This window comes from Nuphar pumila, chromosome 3, assembly GCF_984573655.1.
Source record: "Nuphar pumila chromosome 3, dmNupPumi1.hap1.1, whole genome shotgun sequence".
Taxonomy (NCBI): Eukaryota; Viridiplantae; Streptophyta; class Magnoliopsida; order Nymphaeales; family Nymphaeaceae; genus Nuphar; species Nuphar pumila.
This window is the reverse complement of record NC_143251.1, coordinates 145,204,573-145,223,710: the sequence shown is the minus strand read 5'-3', so window position 1 is coordinate 145,223,710 and position 19,138 is coordinate 145,204,573. Positions and strand designations below refer to the sequence as shown.

General features: G+C 39.0%; 1 protein-coding gene across 1 annotated transcript; it reads left to right on the top strand.

Moving 5' to 3' along the window:
• The first annotated feature begins 16,410 nt into the window (after positions 1 to 16,410).
• LOC149844272 (uncharacterized) lies at positions 16,411 to 17,972 on the top strand. Its single transcript, XM_090002112.1, has 3 exons — positions 16,411 to 16,455; positions 17,058 to 17,142; positions 17,255 to 17,972. The coding sequence occupies exons 1-3, from the start codon at positions 16,444 to 16,446 to the stop codon at positions 17,959 to 17,961; spliced, it is 804 nt and encodes a 267-aa protein (XP_089858238.1). The 5' UTR covers positions 16,411 to 16,443; the 3' UTR covers positions 17,962 to 17,972.
• The last annotated feature ends 1,166 nt before the right edge of the window (positions 17,973 to 19,138 follow it).

The window sequence follows — 19,138 nt, the reverse complement described above, 5'->3', positions numbered from 1 at the left end:
CACGTCACGTCAATGGTCCAGAATGACCACCATAGCCTTCGCTGCCACATCGTGGTGAGTATGGAAGGGGGTATAGCGAGGCGAGTGGTACGCTACCCATGTAGCTTATTACAATTCCTAAGTATTGGATTTTTCGACGTTTTCAGCAGAAAACCATCGTTTTGGCCTTTCTGGGTTCCACTAGTGCAATGACCCATCATGGATGTGTTGACGTAATCCCCATACGCATGGGGTTACTTAAAGAATCATTCTTGACACTCATAAGTGTTGACACTACGAATTTTCCCTAAGTGAATGGCTTCGCTACGCGTTGGAGCCGACGTAGGGCGGCAGAAATATGTATATTTGGGAAATTTGTGCTTAAAGTTTTAGACACTTGTTGTCGTACGATCATGATGATATATATATTTTGAGCCTGGTATCGCTAAAAAATGTGCCTTTATAAATGTGTTTCAAATCTTGATAATGTGTGGTTTATGCACGTGGCACATTATGGCACGTATGTCACCCGTTTGGATTTGTCGAGTACATCTTGTTTTGGCTCACAATCGTATAACAATGAATATACGACGCACCAGAGGCATGCTTTGCACTCGATGTGACATACACTTGGAAAAAACTGAAAGCACTGTAGGGTATGACACTTTCGACCTATTGAGGTTTGGGACTCGGTTGGAGTCTTTGGGCAGTGACCCAGGTTCGTGAGAGTCTGCTCACACATTGTGTCACCCTAGGCATAAAATGAAAAGGTTACAATATCGTCTTCACAAGCGATGTGCTCGTGGTGGCCGTGAGAGGCTGAGCACGTGGATGGGCAGGCCAAATCCTCGTTTGCGTACCCCGCGGGGACCACGAGGCATAACTACCTCAAGGGGAGGTATGACTTGAAGAATGAGCCTAAATAAGATAAACCTGCCGCGCCCCATTCACAATTTGGTCACCTAGGGAGAGGGTGAATGGTACAGCCCTGAGTGATGTGTCGTTACTACGACTTGTTCTTTTGAAGAGTCGATGTGCCCTCTGACCTCGAGTCACTCGGAGTTAGGGATGTCAAGGTTGCCCTCTACAGGGAGCTTTGCTACTGCAGTAGTTCGGATTACAATCCTTTGCCCCTGCGAAAGGTTTTTCTTGGCTACGTGTCGCCCGCTGGTGGTTGTCTCGGTCTGTAGCATCCCCGGTTACCACACTAGAAATTGAATAACAGACGCCAGGTGCATGTCTCACAGAACTCGAGGGTTTTTCCTTTGCGTACCCGAAGGAGGTTAAAAAGAAGAACATAAAGACTAACCCAACAGACTGACGTACAGTAGTTGGTTACTTGCTTACTTTAGCATTGCTTGTACTTCTATTTAACTGTTGTACTTTGTTGGTTAGTTCCTGCTCTGTTTCAGCTGTTGCACTGTTACTTACTTCGTAGTTTTACAGTCTTCTAGCACGAGCACTTACCTGACACTTACACATATATCTGTCACTTTACCTGTTTCATGATATGTGCCTTTTCTTTGATAAAATGGATATACAATGTTGTTGTTCTTCAACAACTCGCAAGAGTTCTAACCCCGTTTTATGGGGATACAAGTGATGAGTAGGCGTAGTGGCGGTGCGACGACGTACGATTGGAGACTTGAGACCCACACTTAACTGCAGATCTTGGTCCTTTTCTTGTTTTGGGGTTTGAGAGGAGTTTTCCTCTCATTTTGGGAGAGACTGGTTGTGTGGGTGTTTTCAGTCTCATTTTGTAAAACTCTGATATTATATGTAATTGGGATGGACTTGTGGTTTTTTATCTTTTATTGTGGTCCGCCCAGACTTGCGGCCTTTGCTTACCTCTTTGCACTTCCGTTATTTGTTTTAAACTCTTATATCAAAAAAAAAATTGCTCAAAAACCAAAGGTTTTTCCAAGGTCGGGGTTTGGGGCGTCACAATAGGCGCCTCCTCTATCTTCTCAGCCAATCTCTGGCTGATTTTATAAAAATTAGTCCCAACTGATTTGAGAAGCAGAATCTTGGAGCAGGATTTCTTCATCGATTCACTGTTCTTTTTTTTCTTGATCTCGAACTTAGCATCATGGAAGGAACAAGCTCGTCAGCCCTGTCAATTACAACAGAAGATCATACGAACCCATTTTATATTCACTACTTTGATTCACCAGGTACCATGTTGGTCACTCAACCCCTTACAGGTGAAAATTTTACTATGTGGTATTATGCGATGAGCATGGCGCTCAGCGCGAAAAATAAAATGAGATTTGTAGATGGTATTATTCCCAAACCCTCAGAACCTCCAACATTAGTTGATGCATGGTAAAGATGCAACAACATGGTGCAATTTTGGATTCTGAATGCTCTACATAAGGACCTGTCTTCCACTTTTATATATGCTCAAATGAGAGAAGAGGTATTGTCTGAACTGAGAGAGACATTCTCTCAATCTAATGCTCCCATAATCTACCAGATTCAACAACAAATCATTAATTGTAAACAGTAACATACTTCAGTTGTTGTCTACTTTACCAAACTCAAGGGTTTGTGGGACGAGTTGACTTCATATAATATTTTACCATCTTGTGCTTGTGGAGTTATGAAATCTATCTATGATATGCAACAACATGACATGTTAATGCAGTTTTTGATGGATCTAAATGAAAGCTATAACCACGTTATAAGCCAAATTCTTTTGATGGATCCAATACTTACAGTTGTCAAGGCTTATTCACTCATCATTCAAGAAGAAAGACAACGAGAGTTGAATGTTGTTACTCCATCTGAATCCATTGCTGCTGCAGGTTTTCAAACAAAAGAATATTCTAAAGGTGTGGCAACAAGAGGTCATGCAAGACCATGCCCTTGCTATGACCATTGTGGTAAAATCTGGCATGTAAAAGGAAGATGCTATCATCTGGTGGGTTTTCCAAATAAATTCAATTCCAATGAACAATCAAGGCCCAAGGCAAATGCCACAAATAGCTTGAGTCAATCTATCTTGTTCAAGCCCGAACTCTTTCAAAGGTTTGTTGAATTCATAAACCAGCCAAACCAAGCCACTATTGAGCCTAAAGTAAATCTGGCAGGTACATCTCTGAACCCAACTGTATGTCTTTCAATTCAAATCATTTGGATCATTGACACTGGTGCAACATATTATATGAAAAATATGCTATCATGTCTTGAGAATCCTACTCGTGCCACTTGTCCACCAATTGGCCTACCTAATGGATCACAAGTCTCTGTTTCACATATCGAGAATGTGACATTGTCCCCCAAACTCATTCTAAAAAGTGTCATCCATGTTCCAAATTTTAATTTCAACCTTATATCAGTTTCCAAACTTTTCTCAGACTTGAATTGTAATGTGATATTTAACAGTGTATCTTGTTTCGTGTAGGACCATCACTCGATGAACATGATTGGGACGCGCAGAATGTCTAATAGCCTCTGCATCCTTGATGAAGACAAACTTGCAGCCATTTCCTTGAATTTCAATAAACCTGAACTTTGGCATTGTCGTTTAGGTCATGTTTCCAATTCTCGTTTGAAAACTTTAGCTGATTTAAATTATGTCAATCATAGTTTACAAATAGTTGATTGTTCCATTTGCTATATAGCCAAACAATCTCTCTTACCTTTTCCAAATAGCTCAATATCATCACAGTCCATTTTCGAGTTAATTCATTGTGATATGTGAAGTGGATATCAAGTACCATCATTATCTGGAGCTCATTATTTTTTAACTATTGTGGACGATTTTTCACGATCAACATGGGTTTACCTTATGAAATACAAGTCTGAAACATGTAGTATTATCAGAATTTTTTTGACTATTGTTCAAACACAATTTGGAACCAATATCAAGAAGTTTAGATCTGACAACTGAACAGAGTTTTTTTCCAATGATATGCAAAACCTTTTACGAGAAAAGGAAATAGAGAGACAACATAGTTGCATTGCAACTCCCCAACAAAATGGGGTAGTTGAGCGCGAACATCGTGACCTTCTTAATATGGCACGAGCTCTTCTTTTTCAAGCTCATCTTCCCCTAAAGTTTTGGAGAGAAAGTGTTTTAACTATTGCTTATCTTTTAAATTGATTACTATCTTTCTCGATTTCACATAAAACTTCCTATGAGGTACTACATGGTCGTGTTCCCAAATATGACCATTTAAGAGTTTTCGAAAGCTTATGTTTGCTACTAACTTACATAAAACCCACAAGTTTGATATGCGTGCCAGAAAGTGTATATTTTTGAGATACCCGTATGGGCAAGCAACATACAAAGTATATGATTTAAAAATGAAAGGTTTTCACAAGCCGAGATGTCAAATTCAATGAGTTTGAGTTTCCCTTCAAAGGTCAACATGAGTTCCAAAATGAAGGTAACATAGTCATCCCTTTGCCCGTTCATGACATATCCATGAAAGACTTCCAACAAATTCCTTTTGATGAGGATCGTTCTCAAGTCACTTCTGATATACAATCTTCAAATTCGTCCAATTCAGACCGAACTGAGAATCCAATTAACGATCCAGAAGTCCCATCTGGCATAACTCCCGATTCTCAAACTCGTAGATTTTTGCATCCAAAAAACCCACCTAAACATCTCAAGGATTACTGATGCTTTATGACTTCACCCGTCTTCAAATCAAGTTCATTAAGTGATGGAATTGCAAGAACAAAAGGTACTCATCATCCCATTCTCTCTTGTCGACAAATTTTTTTCCCTTTCACATAAAGCTTTCCTTTCCAGTCTAACTCGAATCCAAGAACCTACTAGTCTCTCTCAAGCTATGCAAGAGCCAAAGTGGCAGGAAGCCATGAAAGTCAAGATTCAAGCATTAGAAAAGAATGAAACTTGGACACTCACTAAGATACCACCAGGAAAATATCTCATTGGATGCAAATGGGTCTATAAGATTAAGTTCAAATCTGATGGATCTATTGAACGATATAAAGCTCGCTTAGTCGTCAAGAGGTATACTCAAACAGGAGTAGATTACAACGAGACATTTGCCCCTGTTGCCAAGATAACTACTATCAGGTGTGTTCTTGCTATTGCTGCTATATGCAATTGGCATTTATTTCAAGTCGATGTCAACAATGCATTCCTCCATGGGGACTTGCAAGCAGAATTCTACATGCGCTTACCACCGAGATTTTCACGACAGGGGGAGAACCTTGTTTGTCATTTAAAAAAGTTCATATATGGACTTAAACAATCATCTCGGAATTAGTTCTCAAAATTATCTGAGCTACTCAAAGAGAAAGGGTATTTACAATCAAAGGCGGACTATTCTTTCTTTTCTAAAATCAACAAAACAGGCAAGGTATTCATTATTGTTTACGTTGATGACATCATCATTGCTGGTGACAATCTTGAAGAAATGGACCATCTCAAGTCTATCATCAATGTTAGATTCAAGTCAAAAGACCTAAGAAAATTAAAATATTTCTTAGGCATAGAAGTGACGCGGTCAACACCAGGAATATTCTTATCACAACGAAAATATACATTGGATATTCTTCATGATGTAGGCTATATGAATGCACGACCTGGTGCTTTTCCTATGGAGCAACACCTAAAATTAGACAATGAATATGGTGAGGTTCTAAAGGATTCAACCTCGTTCCAAAAGATAGTTGGAAAACTTATTTACTTAACCATCACTAGACCTGATATTCTACATTCAGTTCATGTGTTAAGTCAATTTATAAATCAACCCCGAGTACCCCACCAAGAAGCCATGTTCAAACTACTCAGATATTTGAAAGCAACACCAGGCTATGAAATCCTACTTCGATCAGATAGCCAACTTCAAATTAACGGGTACTGTGATTCAGATTGGGCATCATGCCCTATGACCCGACGATCCACCAATGGGTATTGTGTGATGATTGGATCCAGACCTGTCACATGGAAGACAAAGAAACATACCATTGTTTCTAGATCATCTGCTAAAGCTGAATACTGATCCATGGCACTTGTGTGTTGTGAGTTAACTTGGATCAAAGGTTTACTTGCGGATTTGGGGATACAACACCATTACCCGATGAATTTATTTTGTGATAATCAGGCAGCCCTACATATAGCTGCAAATCATGTTTTTCATGAAAGGACAAAGCATATCGAAATTGATTGTCATGTAATCCATGACAAAGTCCAAAGCAGAGAAATCCAAACCTGGTTTATATCTTCGGCAAATCAAATTTCTGATTTGTTCACTAAGTCTCTGAGAAAACTTGCGTTTCAAAAGCTACGAAGCAAGTTGGGCATGCTCGATCCAGGAAGCCCAACTTGAGGGGGAGTATTGAAATAAACCGTGTACTTATCCACACGGATATGGAGGAGATCCACACAAATGCGGAAGAGCTTATCCATACAGCTACGAATGAAAGAAACGGGAAGTTGTTCCTTGATTGTAGGCATCACCAGATCAGCACCAATGATGCATAACGTCCATTAGGCATCGCCAGATCAGAAATTATCTTCGATTCTGTTTTCCTTTTCTGATTTTATGCGTGTAGTTGCAACTGCATCTTCTTTGTAACCTATAAACATTGTCTCCTTTATGTCGAATGGGTATTGAATCAATAACAGAGAAATTATTTCAATTATCTTTTATCATGCATAGTAAAGGAAAAGGAAATCTCTCTCTCTCTCTCTCTCTCTCTCTCTATATATATATATATATATATATATATATATATATATATATATATATATATATATATATGCTTCTTTTCATTTATTTTGGTTGTTACATACATGCTTTTGCTTAGTGGAAATCGGCCCCTAGATTGTCAGATTATATCGAAATGAAATCATGATTTTAGGTGAAAACGTGATCTAGATGTTGATTCCTAGGATTTGGACAATGCTGAATCCATCCACCAGATCTTATTGGATAAAAAAAAACTTGTGCTATGCTTATATAGAAGCCCCTGTACCTCATGCCACCATGACAAACCATTATATATATATATATATATATATATATATATTTGTGTGTGTGTGTGCATCTACCTACACGTTGATCACGGAGGGCTTGATGGACGGTCAGTGCAAAAAATGCTAAAACTCATTTTTTACGTGTTTTAGAGGTTTTAACACAGTTTTTGGCTGCTGCTAAGGGTCTCAGTAGAAAATGAAACCTTTAGCGGCGGTCAGCTAAAGAGGCATTTTTCGTGTTTTTTTGTGGCAGCCAGCTTGAGAGAGAGAGAGAGAGAGAGAAAATGGATACACAATTAATGTTTATATGTATAGAGTGGTCATAGGCTCCCAGTGGATAGGGGATGGTATTAAGGGCAGCAAACGTAGTATCCATGAAAAAGAAAAAACGTTCATGTTTTCAAAATAATGCTGAATGAAGCACAAATACAAGCATGGAATTTCAATTTCTACTATAGTCATAATTATCTGCTTTATTGGAAAGAACCTTGCAGTAGTTCTTAAGATGTTGTCCACTTTTAGATATCTTTTATGTAGATATAATAAATTTTAATTGGAAACTGTTATTTCTTTTTCAATTTTTGTATTTTAAATTCCCTGTATTTATGATTTTCTTGACATTTTTTTAAATAAAATTTCAATTTTGATGTGAAACTTTCCCTCCTAAGAAGATGCAGTACCAATAATCGTGACATTATTGCCAACCTAGAAAGCGTCTATTCTTTTAGGGCTAGTTTTCTGACCAGGTTGCCCATGGTCTTGCTCGTTTGGGCCCAGACTAAGCTGCTATTCAAGTTCAATGATGGGCAAGGGACCAGTCGGCTGACCTAAGCTCGTGAATGGGCCCGTGAGCTCAGTGAAATTGTGGACTCGAGCCAGGCCGGGCCAACATTGCCGATAGTTTTGCGTCACAAAAGATGAGTAGGGTGTGCGTGGGACTAGGGGTGTCAACGGGACGGGTTGACCCGAACCCGACCCTTACCAAACCCTATAGGGCCCGGGTATGGTGATAAATAAGAAGACCCGATCAAGACCAGGGTCTGGATCTGAAGGTCCAGTTAATATATGGACCAGGTATAGTTTGTGAAATTTTACACCAGACCCAGGCCTGACCCGAGTTCTGATTAAGACCCGCAATATTTCAATGTAAAAATGATAAAAATTGTTGCTTTACCGGGTATGGCCCGGGTCTGCTTCATGTAGTTCTTATTGGGTTATAGTGGGTCCGATTAGATACGGGTCCAGACCTGATACCAAACGCAAAAATTGGGGCCAGGTCTGGTTCTACCTGAGTCCGAACCAAACCCGACCCATTGACACCCCTGGGACTCCTATGTCCAGGCCATTTTGCAGGTCGGTTAAACTATGTTATCAGCATATGTTTTTCAACATCAAATTGACCCAACGATATCTACCTCGAATCGAATCGGCCGAGTCTAATCGAATTGGCCGAGTCGAATCGAATCGACCATTTTTATTATTTGAAGTGAGCGCCGGTTCAAGCACCATACAACATTGGCAATTCAGGTTAATTTTTTTTTTAATAAATTTTATTTTAAATACACCGATTGAAAATGGCTCGAATCAGACCGAGTGGGGCTTTTTTTGGAAGGGTCTGTTCAAACTTCAAACCCCCACGGGGGCCAACCCAACAGTCCTATCCCAGAAAAAAAAATACCAGCAACAATAAGTAAAAAAAAAAAAAAATTGCCCCTACTTTCTTACACACTTATAATTGGTAGGATATACGATCCAAGTCTGATATGTTTTTTTTCGGATATGGATCCTTTAAGTAAGATCCAATTGTACACTCAGATCAGATTTGGATCTCTTCAATCAGATTCAGATCAACAATTTAAGTCGGATCTTGATTTAATTGGATTCAAAATTAGACCCGATTACATTGTTTTTACATATAAATAGATTGTTTTTTTTTAAGAGAATTTGACCCCTTAACCTTTTCCCTTTGTTTTTCTTGTTATGGTGTAAGGTGGGCTCCTTTTCCTACTGAAATATTACAACAGAAACTGTGTTCTCGTAATGGTGTCCATGTGTCTGACTCGTTGTAAAACTTTAAGCCTTACATAATGTGCATGTCTTAGTCCTAGCTACCAACTGCCAATCAAGATCCAGTCGTCCCTACTTGCATACCCTATCATTATTCTGTCCCACAGATCTCATTGCTGCAAGTCGTTTTCATTAAATCTGATCCCATAAATGTGTTCCACATAGTTCATTTAGTGAAGATCAGCGTTTGAATAGCCAGATCCTGACCTGTGTGCAGACTTTCTCAACCATTCAAAAATCATGGTTATAATAATGTCTAAATTTTGTAACCTTTTTTTTATTAATAACCCCAAAAAACTGCACCCAGCACGAAGACCTGGTCGATCTGGCTCAGCCTGTCCTGTCATACCTATGATCGCCGCCGAGGCTAAGACCCTTGCCCGTGGGACCTATGTTACGTGTTGGCTTGCGTGATGCTCATGAGAATCAAACCTTCACGGCCAAGGCCCCACCCCACTAAGCTGACCCCCATTGGAGCTAAATTTTATAACTTAAATTTTTTTTTTTTATTAAAAAAACATGATCCAAAGGTCGATTCTTATCAAATCGACCATGATGCATCCATCTACAATGTCAGATTTGATCAAATAACTAGCGACAATAAGATCTCATGGTAGGGTATGAATATAGAGAAAACTGAGTTCCAATTGGCCAAGTAGAGTCTAAAGTATATTTTTTTACCAAGCCAAGTGTCATTAGTTTAACAAACATAGATATGGAAGTCTCAAGAGGACTTACTTTTCTTGTCTGTCAGACCTTCCCATTTAGATTGGGTAATATTAATTTACATGAATTATATTTGAATCCCTCACAATACTGGTGATATGATACTCGAATTACTCTTAGATCAAAAATAATGTAAAAATACTCCTTGAATATTATATTTATCTTTTCCCTTTTGAAGTTGATAGGGCTGATAATGAGAAAAGGGGAGGTAGTGGGCTTAGGGAGAAGATGCTGACCCTTTTGTCCCAAGTTCTATTCCCACCAGTCTCCAAAGGAAGTTTGAGACTTAGAGTAGGTGAAGTGGGATGGAGACTGCGAGTGAGTCCCCCGACCCCTACTGGAAGGTGAAGAACGGCACGACACCCCCAACAGCCCGGGGCCACCGGCATGCCTCCCCCCCCTTTGGGAAGTTTCTGGGCGAGTGTAAGTAGAGAGTTCCATGGCCGTTGGTTCCTCTCTTAAGGCAGCCTTGGTGCAGCAGGAGGAGCGGATGCTTCCTTGTCTTTGATATAACAACAATCGAGATGAAATTCAACAAATAAGTTATTATCTCTAATCAATTTATTGACTGACATCGAATTCTTTATGATATGAAGAACATGCAACACATCTTTGAGAAGAAGATAAGCTTTAGAGAAATAAATCATACCAGCATTATGAATTTGCAAACTTGAGCTATTGCCAACTTTTAGGGTGTCATTGCCTTGATATTCAGAATGAAGAGACATATTGCTCAGATCATCGGTAAAGTGGTGAGTCACGCCAGAGTCGGGTACCATGAATCATCATCGTACATCATAAGAGCAACATGATAAATTTGCGGAGAGTTTGATTGATAAAGTAAGACACATTGAAAATACTTCTTTGTCGTGTGACTCGGTTTATCACACATTTGATAAACCACCTTGTTAGATTGATTTCTATTACCTCCATAATTTTGTTCGCTTTAAGGTTGATTATAGTTTAAAGAATATCCTCTATTTCTTCCTCTATAACCGCCTCGATTACCATTATTATTCTTGCCTCTATAGCCACCATACCAAATTGAGTTAGAATTTTGATTTTGATTTTGACGGGTAATAAGATTAGTTGTGGGCATGGTCAAATCAAGAATCAGCTCATTTTCACTTAGTTACGTTTCATGGATCAACAAAAGTTCATGAAGTTCATTAAGTGTGATAAGTTTGGTACGAGTTTCAATAATCGTACAAAACAAATTAAATTCAGAAGGCAGGCTACGAAGAATATGCGCCATCAAGTCATCTTCAAATATTGGCTTGGATGCAACAGTCAGTTGATGCAAAATTCTTTTCGCATTCTGTATATATTTCTCAACACTTTGAGAGCCTTTCTTTAATTCAAATACATGATTTTTCAATTGCATAATTCGGGCTTGGGATTGGGCAGCATAAGCCAGCTTCAACAAAGTCTAGAACTCATAGGACATTGAGAGTCCCATAACATGGGTATGGATCGATTCGAATAACAATGAGAGAATCCAACTAAGTAAAAGTTGGTCTTGACGATGTCATAATATGAAATCTGGATTGATTTCATTTGAGTGCATTTTGAATTTCAATGGATTTGTTCCATCAAGAAGACCAATAAGGCCATATGATTTTAAGATGGGAAGAAATTGTGATTCCCATAACAAATAATTGTCGGTTGTTAATTTGGTGATCAAAAAATGATGGAGCCTAGATTAAAATTTTGATTGAGGTAAAATCATATTGAGTGTACCTAAAGCTTCTGACCGGCTTTCGGGCTGTGTGGAGACCTTGTCCCCCACCTCAGTCCACTGCCATCCCTACATCCAGGTCTGGCAGACTAATAACACTGATCAACAGTTGTTTAATTTTGTACACAAGTCTTTGAAATAAACCCGTAGCGGTCTGCCTAACCCCAGATTTCTTATGTCGAAAAAAAAGGGTTAAACTTCTTCCATGTATACGGGTGCCTCACGAGAGACAGGTCCATTAAGTGACCTGGTTCTCGCCACTAGGGTTCCTCACCATTGAAAAATAAATAAAGAAATGGTGCCATTGAAAAATGGTTCATACATCTGGAGGATGCATATCCTTTGGCTTTAGTATCATGACAGGGATAAATGACTCACCCTAAAAAATATAAAACAATGCCTCTAAAATTTGAAAATTCGTGGATCTTTTGAAGTCCTAGCTTCATCAGTGAAAACTTTTGGACATCTGGTGCCGTCTGTCCATGAGAATCCCTTTATTCCATCCAAAGGCAAAACTTGTGTTCGCTGTTTGCAGTTTCCAATGACAGGAAGGAATTTCAAGGGTATAGCACAATGGGATCCTTTAGCACAATCAGATCAGATTCGGACCTGTTCAATGGGATTTGATTCGGATTCAAATCATCATTGGATCTCAAAATGATCCGAATCAAAATCTGAATAATTACATTTTTTTTACATATAAAATAGCTTTTTTTGTTCTATTTTTTCTGGTTCTAGTGTTAGCACGTGTTTTGGATTCAGATCCAGCATTACATCTTTGGATCTGATTCAGATCCAAACTCAGATTGGAATCTACTGTTTACATTTTGGATTTGGATTTGGATTCAGATCTGACCCGAGCCTGACCCATTTTCACCCCAATCTGGGTTGGACGCTAAACCAGGCCACTTTCAAGTAAGGCACACAGGCAGGTTCATCATGTGGGGCCAATCAAACAGTGAACACTTGCGTCCCACAAAAATGGAACGTATCTCTTGCTTCCCACATTGTAGGTACGCAAAAGTCAGATCCCATGGGGTCTGAAAACACTGTCCAGGACACACTCGTCTGTCTTGAATAGTATGTCCGGCCAGTCAAACTAGGCCTTTTCAATTGGGTTTGGCCAGATGCCTGATGCTAATACGTTCCTTAATTGGAAGTTTAGAATTCAGTTCAAATGTGTTTGGATTCACTTGATCAGTTTTTTTTTTGGATTTGAATTAGACACTGACCAGAATTGCATGTTCCCTTCACATTTGCTTCCTTGTTGCTCAACACTGAACATGTAGGAGTGTTTGTTTGTTTGTTTGAAAAGAGGTCGCTTATTATGCACCAGCGCTGCATGATAAGCATGCAGCTCCACTGCTGACCACCATCAATCTCAACATTTCTCGAAATGGACACCACACCCAGCCCTTCCTGCCTAGAAGAGGTAAGTGGACCTCCAAGAATGCAATCTAGATTGAAATCTCTCGATTGATCTTCGCATATGGGCTATTGAAACGATTAGCTGCACGCTTTTTTTTTTTGTAAAATTAGACATTGAAAACTTAAATTGTCACATAATGATGAAAATGGTTTTATCATGATATTTTATTGAAAATCTCTCATTATATGGCCTAGGGATGGCAGTGGGGCGGGGTGGGGGACAAGGTCTCCACCCCCGCCCCGCCTCAAGATTAGAACCTCCATCCCCGCCTCCATTCCGAGCGGGGATGGATTTTAACCTCCACCCCCGCCTTCATCCCCATTTCATGTCCTCCATCCCTGGTTCAAACGGGGATGGGGCGGGGCAGGGATGAGGTGGGGAAAAGTGGCAGGGACGGGGTGGGGAAAAGTGGCGGGGACGGGGCGGGGTGGGGAAAAGGGTACGTCCATCCCCGCCTCCATCCCCGAACAGGGATGGATTTTAACCTTCGTCCCCGCCTCCATCCCCGTTTCATATCCTTCATCCCCGGCCGCTTTCCCCCGGTCCACTGCCATCCCTAATATGGCCTTTACAGCGCCATATGGTGCATTTTCTTACTTTTGACATTATTTCCTAGAATCACTATAATATGAGAACTAGAAATATGGGCATGTCCAACACTTTTTTTGCAAATCCAACCATGTGGATGTGCTTGGCATGGTGAATTTGCTAAGAATCAACCATTGGATAGTGTATTTTTTATGAAAAAAAAAAGTGATTTTTGAATGCTTGAATATTTATAAAGATTATGAGCCATTGATTTTAAAGCTTTAAAAAAATCTAGTTTGTGCATCAAAATTGAATGATGGGGTTCTTATAAAACCAAGCATGTAGATCACATCCATACGGCTAGATTCAAGAGAAAAGAACAAAAAATCCATGAAAATCGCAGCCCACACATTAGTTCTCATTTATTCAGTTCTCATATTCTAGTGAATCGTATTTCTTATATATTTTATCGAACATTAACAGCATTCAATTGATAAGTTACCGTTATTATTTACATTCAAATTTGTAAAAATAGGCAAAACTTTTTGAAAGAGGTGTTTTTGATATTTTGTTTTGGGTTTAGTGCAAATTGGTCCCTCCAGCTACACCAAAACTGAGCTTTACCATTGAACAGAAACATGCTTTTAAAGCGCCAGTGAAGTGCCGCCAAAGATCCCACCGCCAACAGTACGCCCGATGTAGAGAGCTAGGCCTCCGCTAAAGGACTTGTTTTCATAAACCCTTTAATATTTTAGCGGGACTTCATAAATGCAGCTGAAGGTTCTAAAGTTCCAATAACGTTTATGAAGCACCGGTAAAGTACACTTTAAAATGCCAAAAGTTCCCATATTATAAATTAATGTTTATATTATATGGTTCATATTAGAATATTATAAATACATATTTATTTTACATTATCTCAAAATACAATAATTTATATTAATATATTATAAATTAATATAATATATATAATACATATAAGTATCAAGAAACTAAAAATGTCATCATTGTGCAAAATTAATGCTAAAAATATAGAATTTAACTTAACACGATCAAAATCAAATGCTCAGTCATTCCTTCCACCAAAAAGATTGTTTTTATTCCTCTATTTTTTCTTTACACATAGTGTGATATTCGAATAATAATGTGAGCATCAAAGAAATGCTAGTAACACACACACACACACACACATATATATATATATATATATATATATATATATATATATATATATATATATTAATGGGTAGGTGCCTGACCTTTTTTGTGCCAATCTTGTGCCTACCGAAATTTAGAAAGATTGTTTCTATTTTTTCTAAAATCTAACCATACATATGTGATCTACATGCTTGATTTTATGGGAATTGACTTTTGTATTGTCTGATTCCAACACCAAGTTAGGTTTTTATAAGATTAAAAATTAACGGTCTATAATTTTAAAAAATATTCAATGCTTAAAAAACATTTTTTTCTCAAAAAAATATAATTCAAGTGTAACACATTTGTAGGGTGAAATTTTTTAAAAACAACCTGAAAACCCCTTAGGCACATACCCATTACTCTCTCTCTCTCTCTCTCCGATTGTTTTCAATAAGCTTGTGCATTGCATCTTGGTTGATGTGTATGCAATTTTGCACCTCTGCTGCCCTGGTCTCCTCCGCCTTTAGCTGCCCTCTCTTCCTCCTGACCCTGGTTGAATTTGTCGAATTTTCGTTCTTTTTTGGCCTTCTATCCTCATGTTTTTCTGTTTGCTTTCGTGTTTTTCGGCCCTTGGTTTGGGTCTGCTGTTTGTTTGCTCGCAGGCTCAACGTTTGACCCTTTGTCTTAGTAATGTTGATGTTTCTTTCGTGTCTCTCTCTCTCTCTCTCTTTCTCTCTCTCTCTCTCTCTCTCTATATATATATATATATATATATATATATATATATAGGTGGTGGCTACTTTTCTAACAGCCTAGCTAATGGGGCTTTGAAGGGTTTTTTTTGTGTTTTTTTCTTAAATCTGGCCGTACAGTTTGATATGGTCAATTTACTAGGTAACAACACTTGGATCATCTTTTATTAGGTTTAAGAATGGATGGTCAAAGATTTTCATAAATATTCAAAGCTTAAAAAATTATTATATATAGGGTGTTTGTGGTACTGAAGTATTATAACTTATGGTGGTATACACTTGATTTACATAGATCTAATCTTCAAAACTAAAAACTAAATTTTGGATCATATTTAGCATGTTCTATTTGATATTTTCATGTATTAAAGTTGACTCTGACATAAAGTTTTAGATCATTTTTTAAAGTATTCTTATCTTCCTGAATTGTGAATCACAGAAATCAAATTCTATAAGATCTTAGACATATAAATCCTTCCAACATAGTGAATAAGCGGAGTTTTATGGTTAGATCTAACATCTGGAGGCTCGATTCGTGCAAACAAGAACATGTGTGTGTAGGTCTGTTTCGGTAGATGGGGTAATGTGGGATCTGATGAGATAACGGAATCTGGTGCTAGTAAACAAGGGCAATGTTTTATCAAAAGAAAAGGTAGGAAGATTAGATGATATAAAGCAAGGAAACACCAGCGGATGTACAAAGAGTTAGATATCCTCCACCAAAAGCAGCTTTGATTTTTTTGACCAAGGGAAAACAAATTTGGCCACTTTTAATTTTTTTGGTCGGTTGAGGATCATCCAATCACAATTTATAACTCGATGGTGGCCTTCCAAAGAATAAAGTCCCCCTTTGCCTGAATGAACCAAGGGTTTCTTCCCTCCTGAGCCCCCTCCACTCATTTCTTTTTGAGAGGTCATTCATACATCACATATCTGTCATAAAGCTAAAAATGAGTACCATTCTTTTCATCCCTTGCCTCAACTTTTCGATATTCTCATCTCTTCCCATCTCCCTCCTTGTGTACATATACCTCATTCTACGTTGGGAATGCCAATTAACCTCTCTCTCTCTCTCTCTCTCTCTCTCTCTCTCTCTCTCTCTCTCTCTCTCTCTCGGTGAGCCATGACTATAGAGGTATGATATCCTCCTATATCACAAGTTCATCTATGTACAATTAGGGTGGTTTAATGTCAAATGGGGTTCTTTCTAATTTTCTAATAGCTGCCTAATTAATGTTTTGGAATAACCAAACATCTTTTGTTGAGTAGCCCTCGGCTGTCAGACAGGCAGTCAGGGTTCGATTCCAGCCGGTGCTACCCCCTTGCATAAGACAAAGCTCAGCATAAGCCCTGGGGGCAAGGGTCTTAGCCGCAGAATTTTACCCCCTAGATAGTCTATCTAAGATCTACCTGCTAGGGGGCTCGGGTTCCTCCTAATAAATCAAAAAAAGAAAAATGTTGTGTGATCTGAAGATCCTTGTTTTGTTTTAAGGTTGCTCATTATCATCTCTTGTTTATAATTTGTTGAACATTCAGACGATGGTTGATCAAAAACTGCATTGATTTCAAAAATATTGTTTGTAATTTCAAGCACTAAATCGTTGGTGTTCAAGGGTCACTATAGTTTTTCAGAACATAGTGTATGTTTGTTAATTTACAAGCAGATCAATTTAACTACACAAACTGGTAATAGGTGTTTTTCTAATCTGGTCATTCTCACTCTGTCAATGTTGACAGAAGCCTAGTGTCACTGAAATCCATGTCAGGATGGATTGCAATGGCTGTGTTCAAAAGATCAAGAAGGCTATCCATGGCCTTGATGGTGAGACATTACAATCATTAGTTCCAATCATGATATTGTTTAATTTCCTTGTTTGGTATTTCTAAAGAGGCCTTTTATATGAAAACTAACATGGTATGTGCTTCCCTTGTAGGTATATATGAGCAATACATAGACTTCCCTCAACAAAAACTGATCATTGTCGGTTGGGTTGATCCTCAACTGGTCATCAAGGCCATAAAAAAAAGAAGGAAGACAGCAACCATATGCTCTCACTCACAGTTCAGTGAAGCCAAGCCTGATTCAAACCCCCCGCTGCCAGCTGAGACCGCAACTCCACCCATTGAAGGAGAGCAAAAGCTAGCTGAAGCAACACCACCAACTCCAGAGCCAGCCAATCCTCCTCCAGCAGAAACCCCACCTGCTGAGCCTACCCCTGCACCACCAGCAGAGCCTACACCAGAACCACCACCGGAGCCGGAGCAGCCCGCTACCGAAGCTACACCACCCACTGAGACATCCACTTCACAGCCACCAGCTATTACAGTGATCAAGGAAGTCACTGAAGATACCCAACCCATAGATTACCACTCAAGGGACAATGCTTATAGTGGACATTGGTACACTTACCATGGGAAACACGAAGTGCCCCAAGTTGCAACTTATGCTTACTCTTACGCCTGTAGGACAAACGTGCATGTGATACCTGAACCTGTTCATTACAGGACAGAACCATATTCACGGTACTATCCTGTGGAACACTATATGGATGATTACCCTAGCAACCGTGGCAATGGGGATGGGAGCAGCATTACTTCCGTCCTTAGTGACGAAAATCCAAATGCCTGTAGCTTGATGTAAGAGGTGGAGTTTTGTCAATGTAGTGGTACAAGGCTGGGAAATGAAAAAAAATCACTCACGGTTCGGCTGGTACTTGGCTTATAAAGACCTCGTTCAAACTTGTAAAATAAGCTTGGCAAGCTGCAACACAAATAGCAAATGTTCAGCTCAGCTCGGCTGGTTTAGTAACAAATATATAAATCACATAATGTAGCGTAGAATAAATAGTTGAGGTGTTTAGCTTGCAAGCAGTATGGTTTCAGCTTTGAAACAATGTATTTTTTTAATAAACCAGTAAACTTGAGCTTGGTTGAATAAGCTTGAATTTTAAATCCTATTGCTTCCAGCTTTGAAACAATGATTTATCTTTTAGATGAGCCAACTTGAACTTGGCTAATTTAACTTGGGCTTAAGCTTGACTCAACTCGTTACAAAAGTAAGTGAATCTTGAACGCCTTTTGTTCAGTTAGTTTGCTCATTGGTGGTCTAAATACCACAAAAATGTAGAGAGAGAGAAAAATAGAAGCCAAAAGAGAGGGTCGATGCTTTGCTTGTTCATGAGTGCATGGAGGGTAGGTATTCTTTCTTCGCTTTTTTGCATCGAATAGAAGGGCCTCAAAATGGAAAGAATTATTCCAATGCCTTTTGTAGTCTCTTGCATATCTACGGGACAGAGAGACACCGTTCATATTTGCTTTGGATGAGCTCTAAACATGGGATTTGGTAAGAGATGGATAACACTTGGACTATAACAGTCATGATAAAAGAATCCACCAATTAGTTCCAATCTTCTTTCTTCCGTAAAAAGCCAAAGTGACTTCTGCAGTAGCTGCCACCATTGATAGCCGTGTATTCTGCCTCTGCACCAGATCTCTAAATTATTCTTTGTTTCTTGCTGCTCCATAAGTTTCCGTTCGCTCCCATTATAGACTTTCTGATCCTAAAAAATTTCGGCCATAGAGGGCTTTTCACTTGCTTCTATTATTTCCATAACCTTCGAAGATAGCACTTTAACCCTAATAATTCTCGTTTACAGGGGAAGAATTACATTTTCTCGTATTTGTAGTTCGTAAATCTTTAGCCCAGGCTGCCATTCGGCATTATCCTCTCTCTCTCTCTCTCTCTCTCTCTCTCTCTCTCTCTCTCTCTCTCTCTCAGCCCAGCTAAAACTCGGTTGATTCAGCAAACAAGCTTGTCC

What these genes read in the sequence shown, in the direction of transcription:
- LOC149844272 (XM_090002112.1), top strand. An exon ending in GGCTATCCATGGCCTTGATG is followed by an intron (nt 17,143 to 17,254) that starts GTGAGACATTAC and finishes CTTCCCTTGTAG; the next exon opens with GTATATATGAGCAATACATA.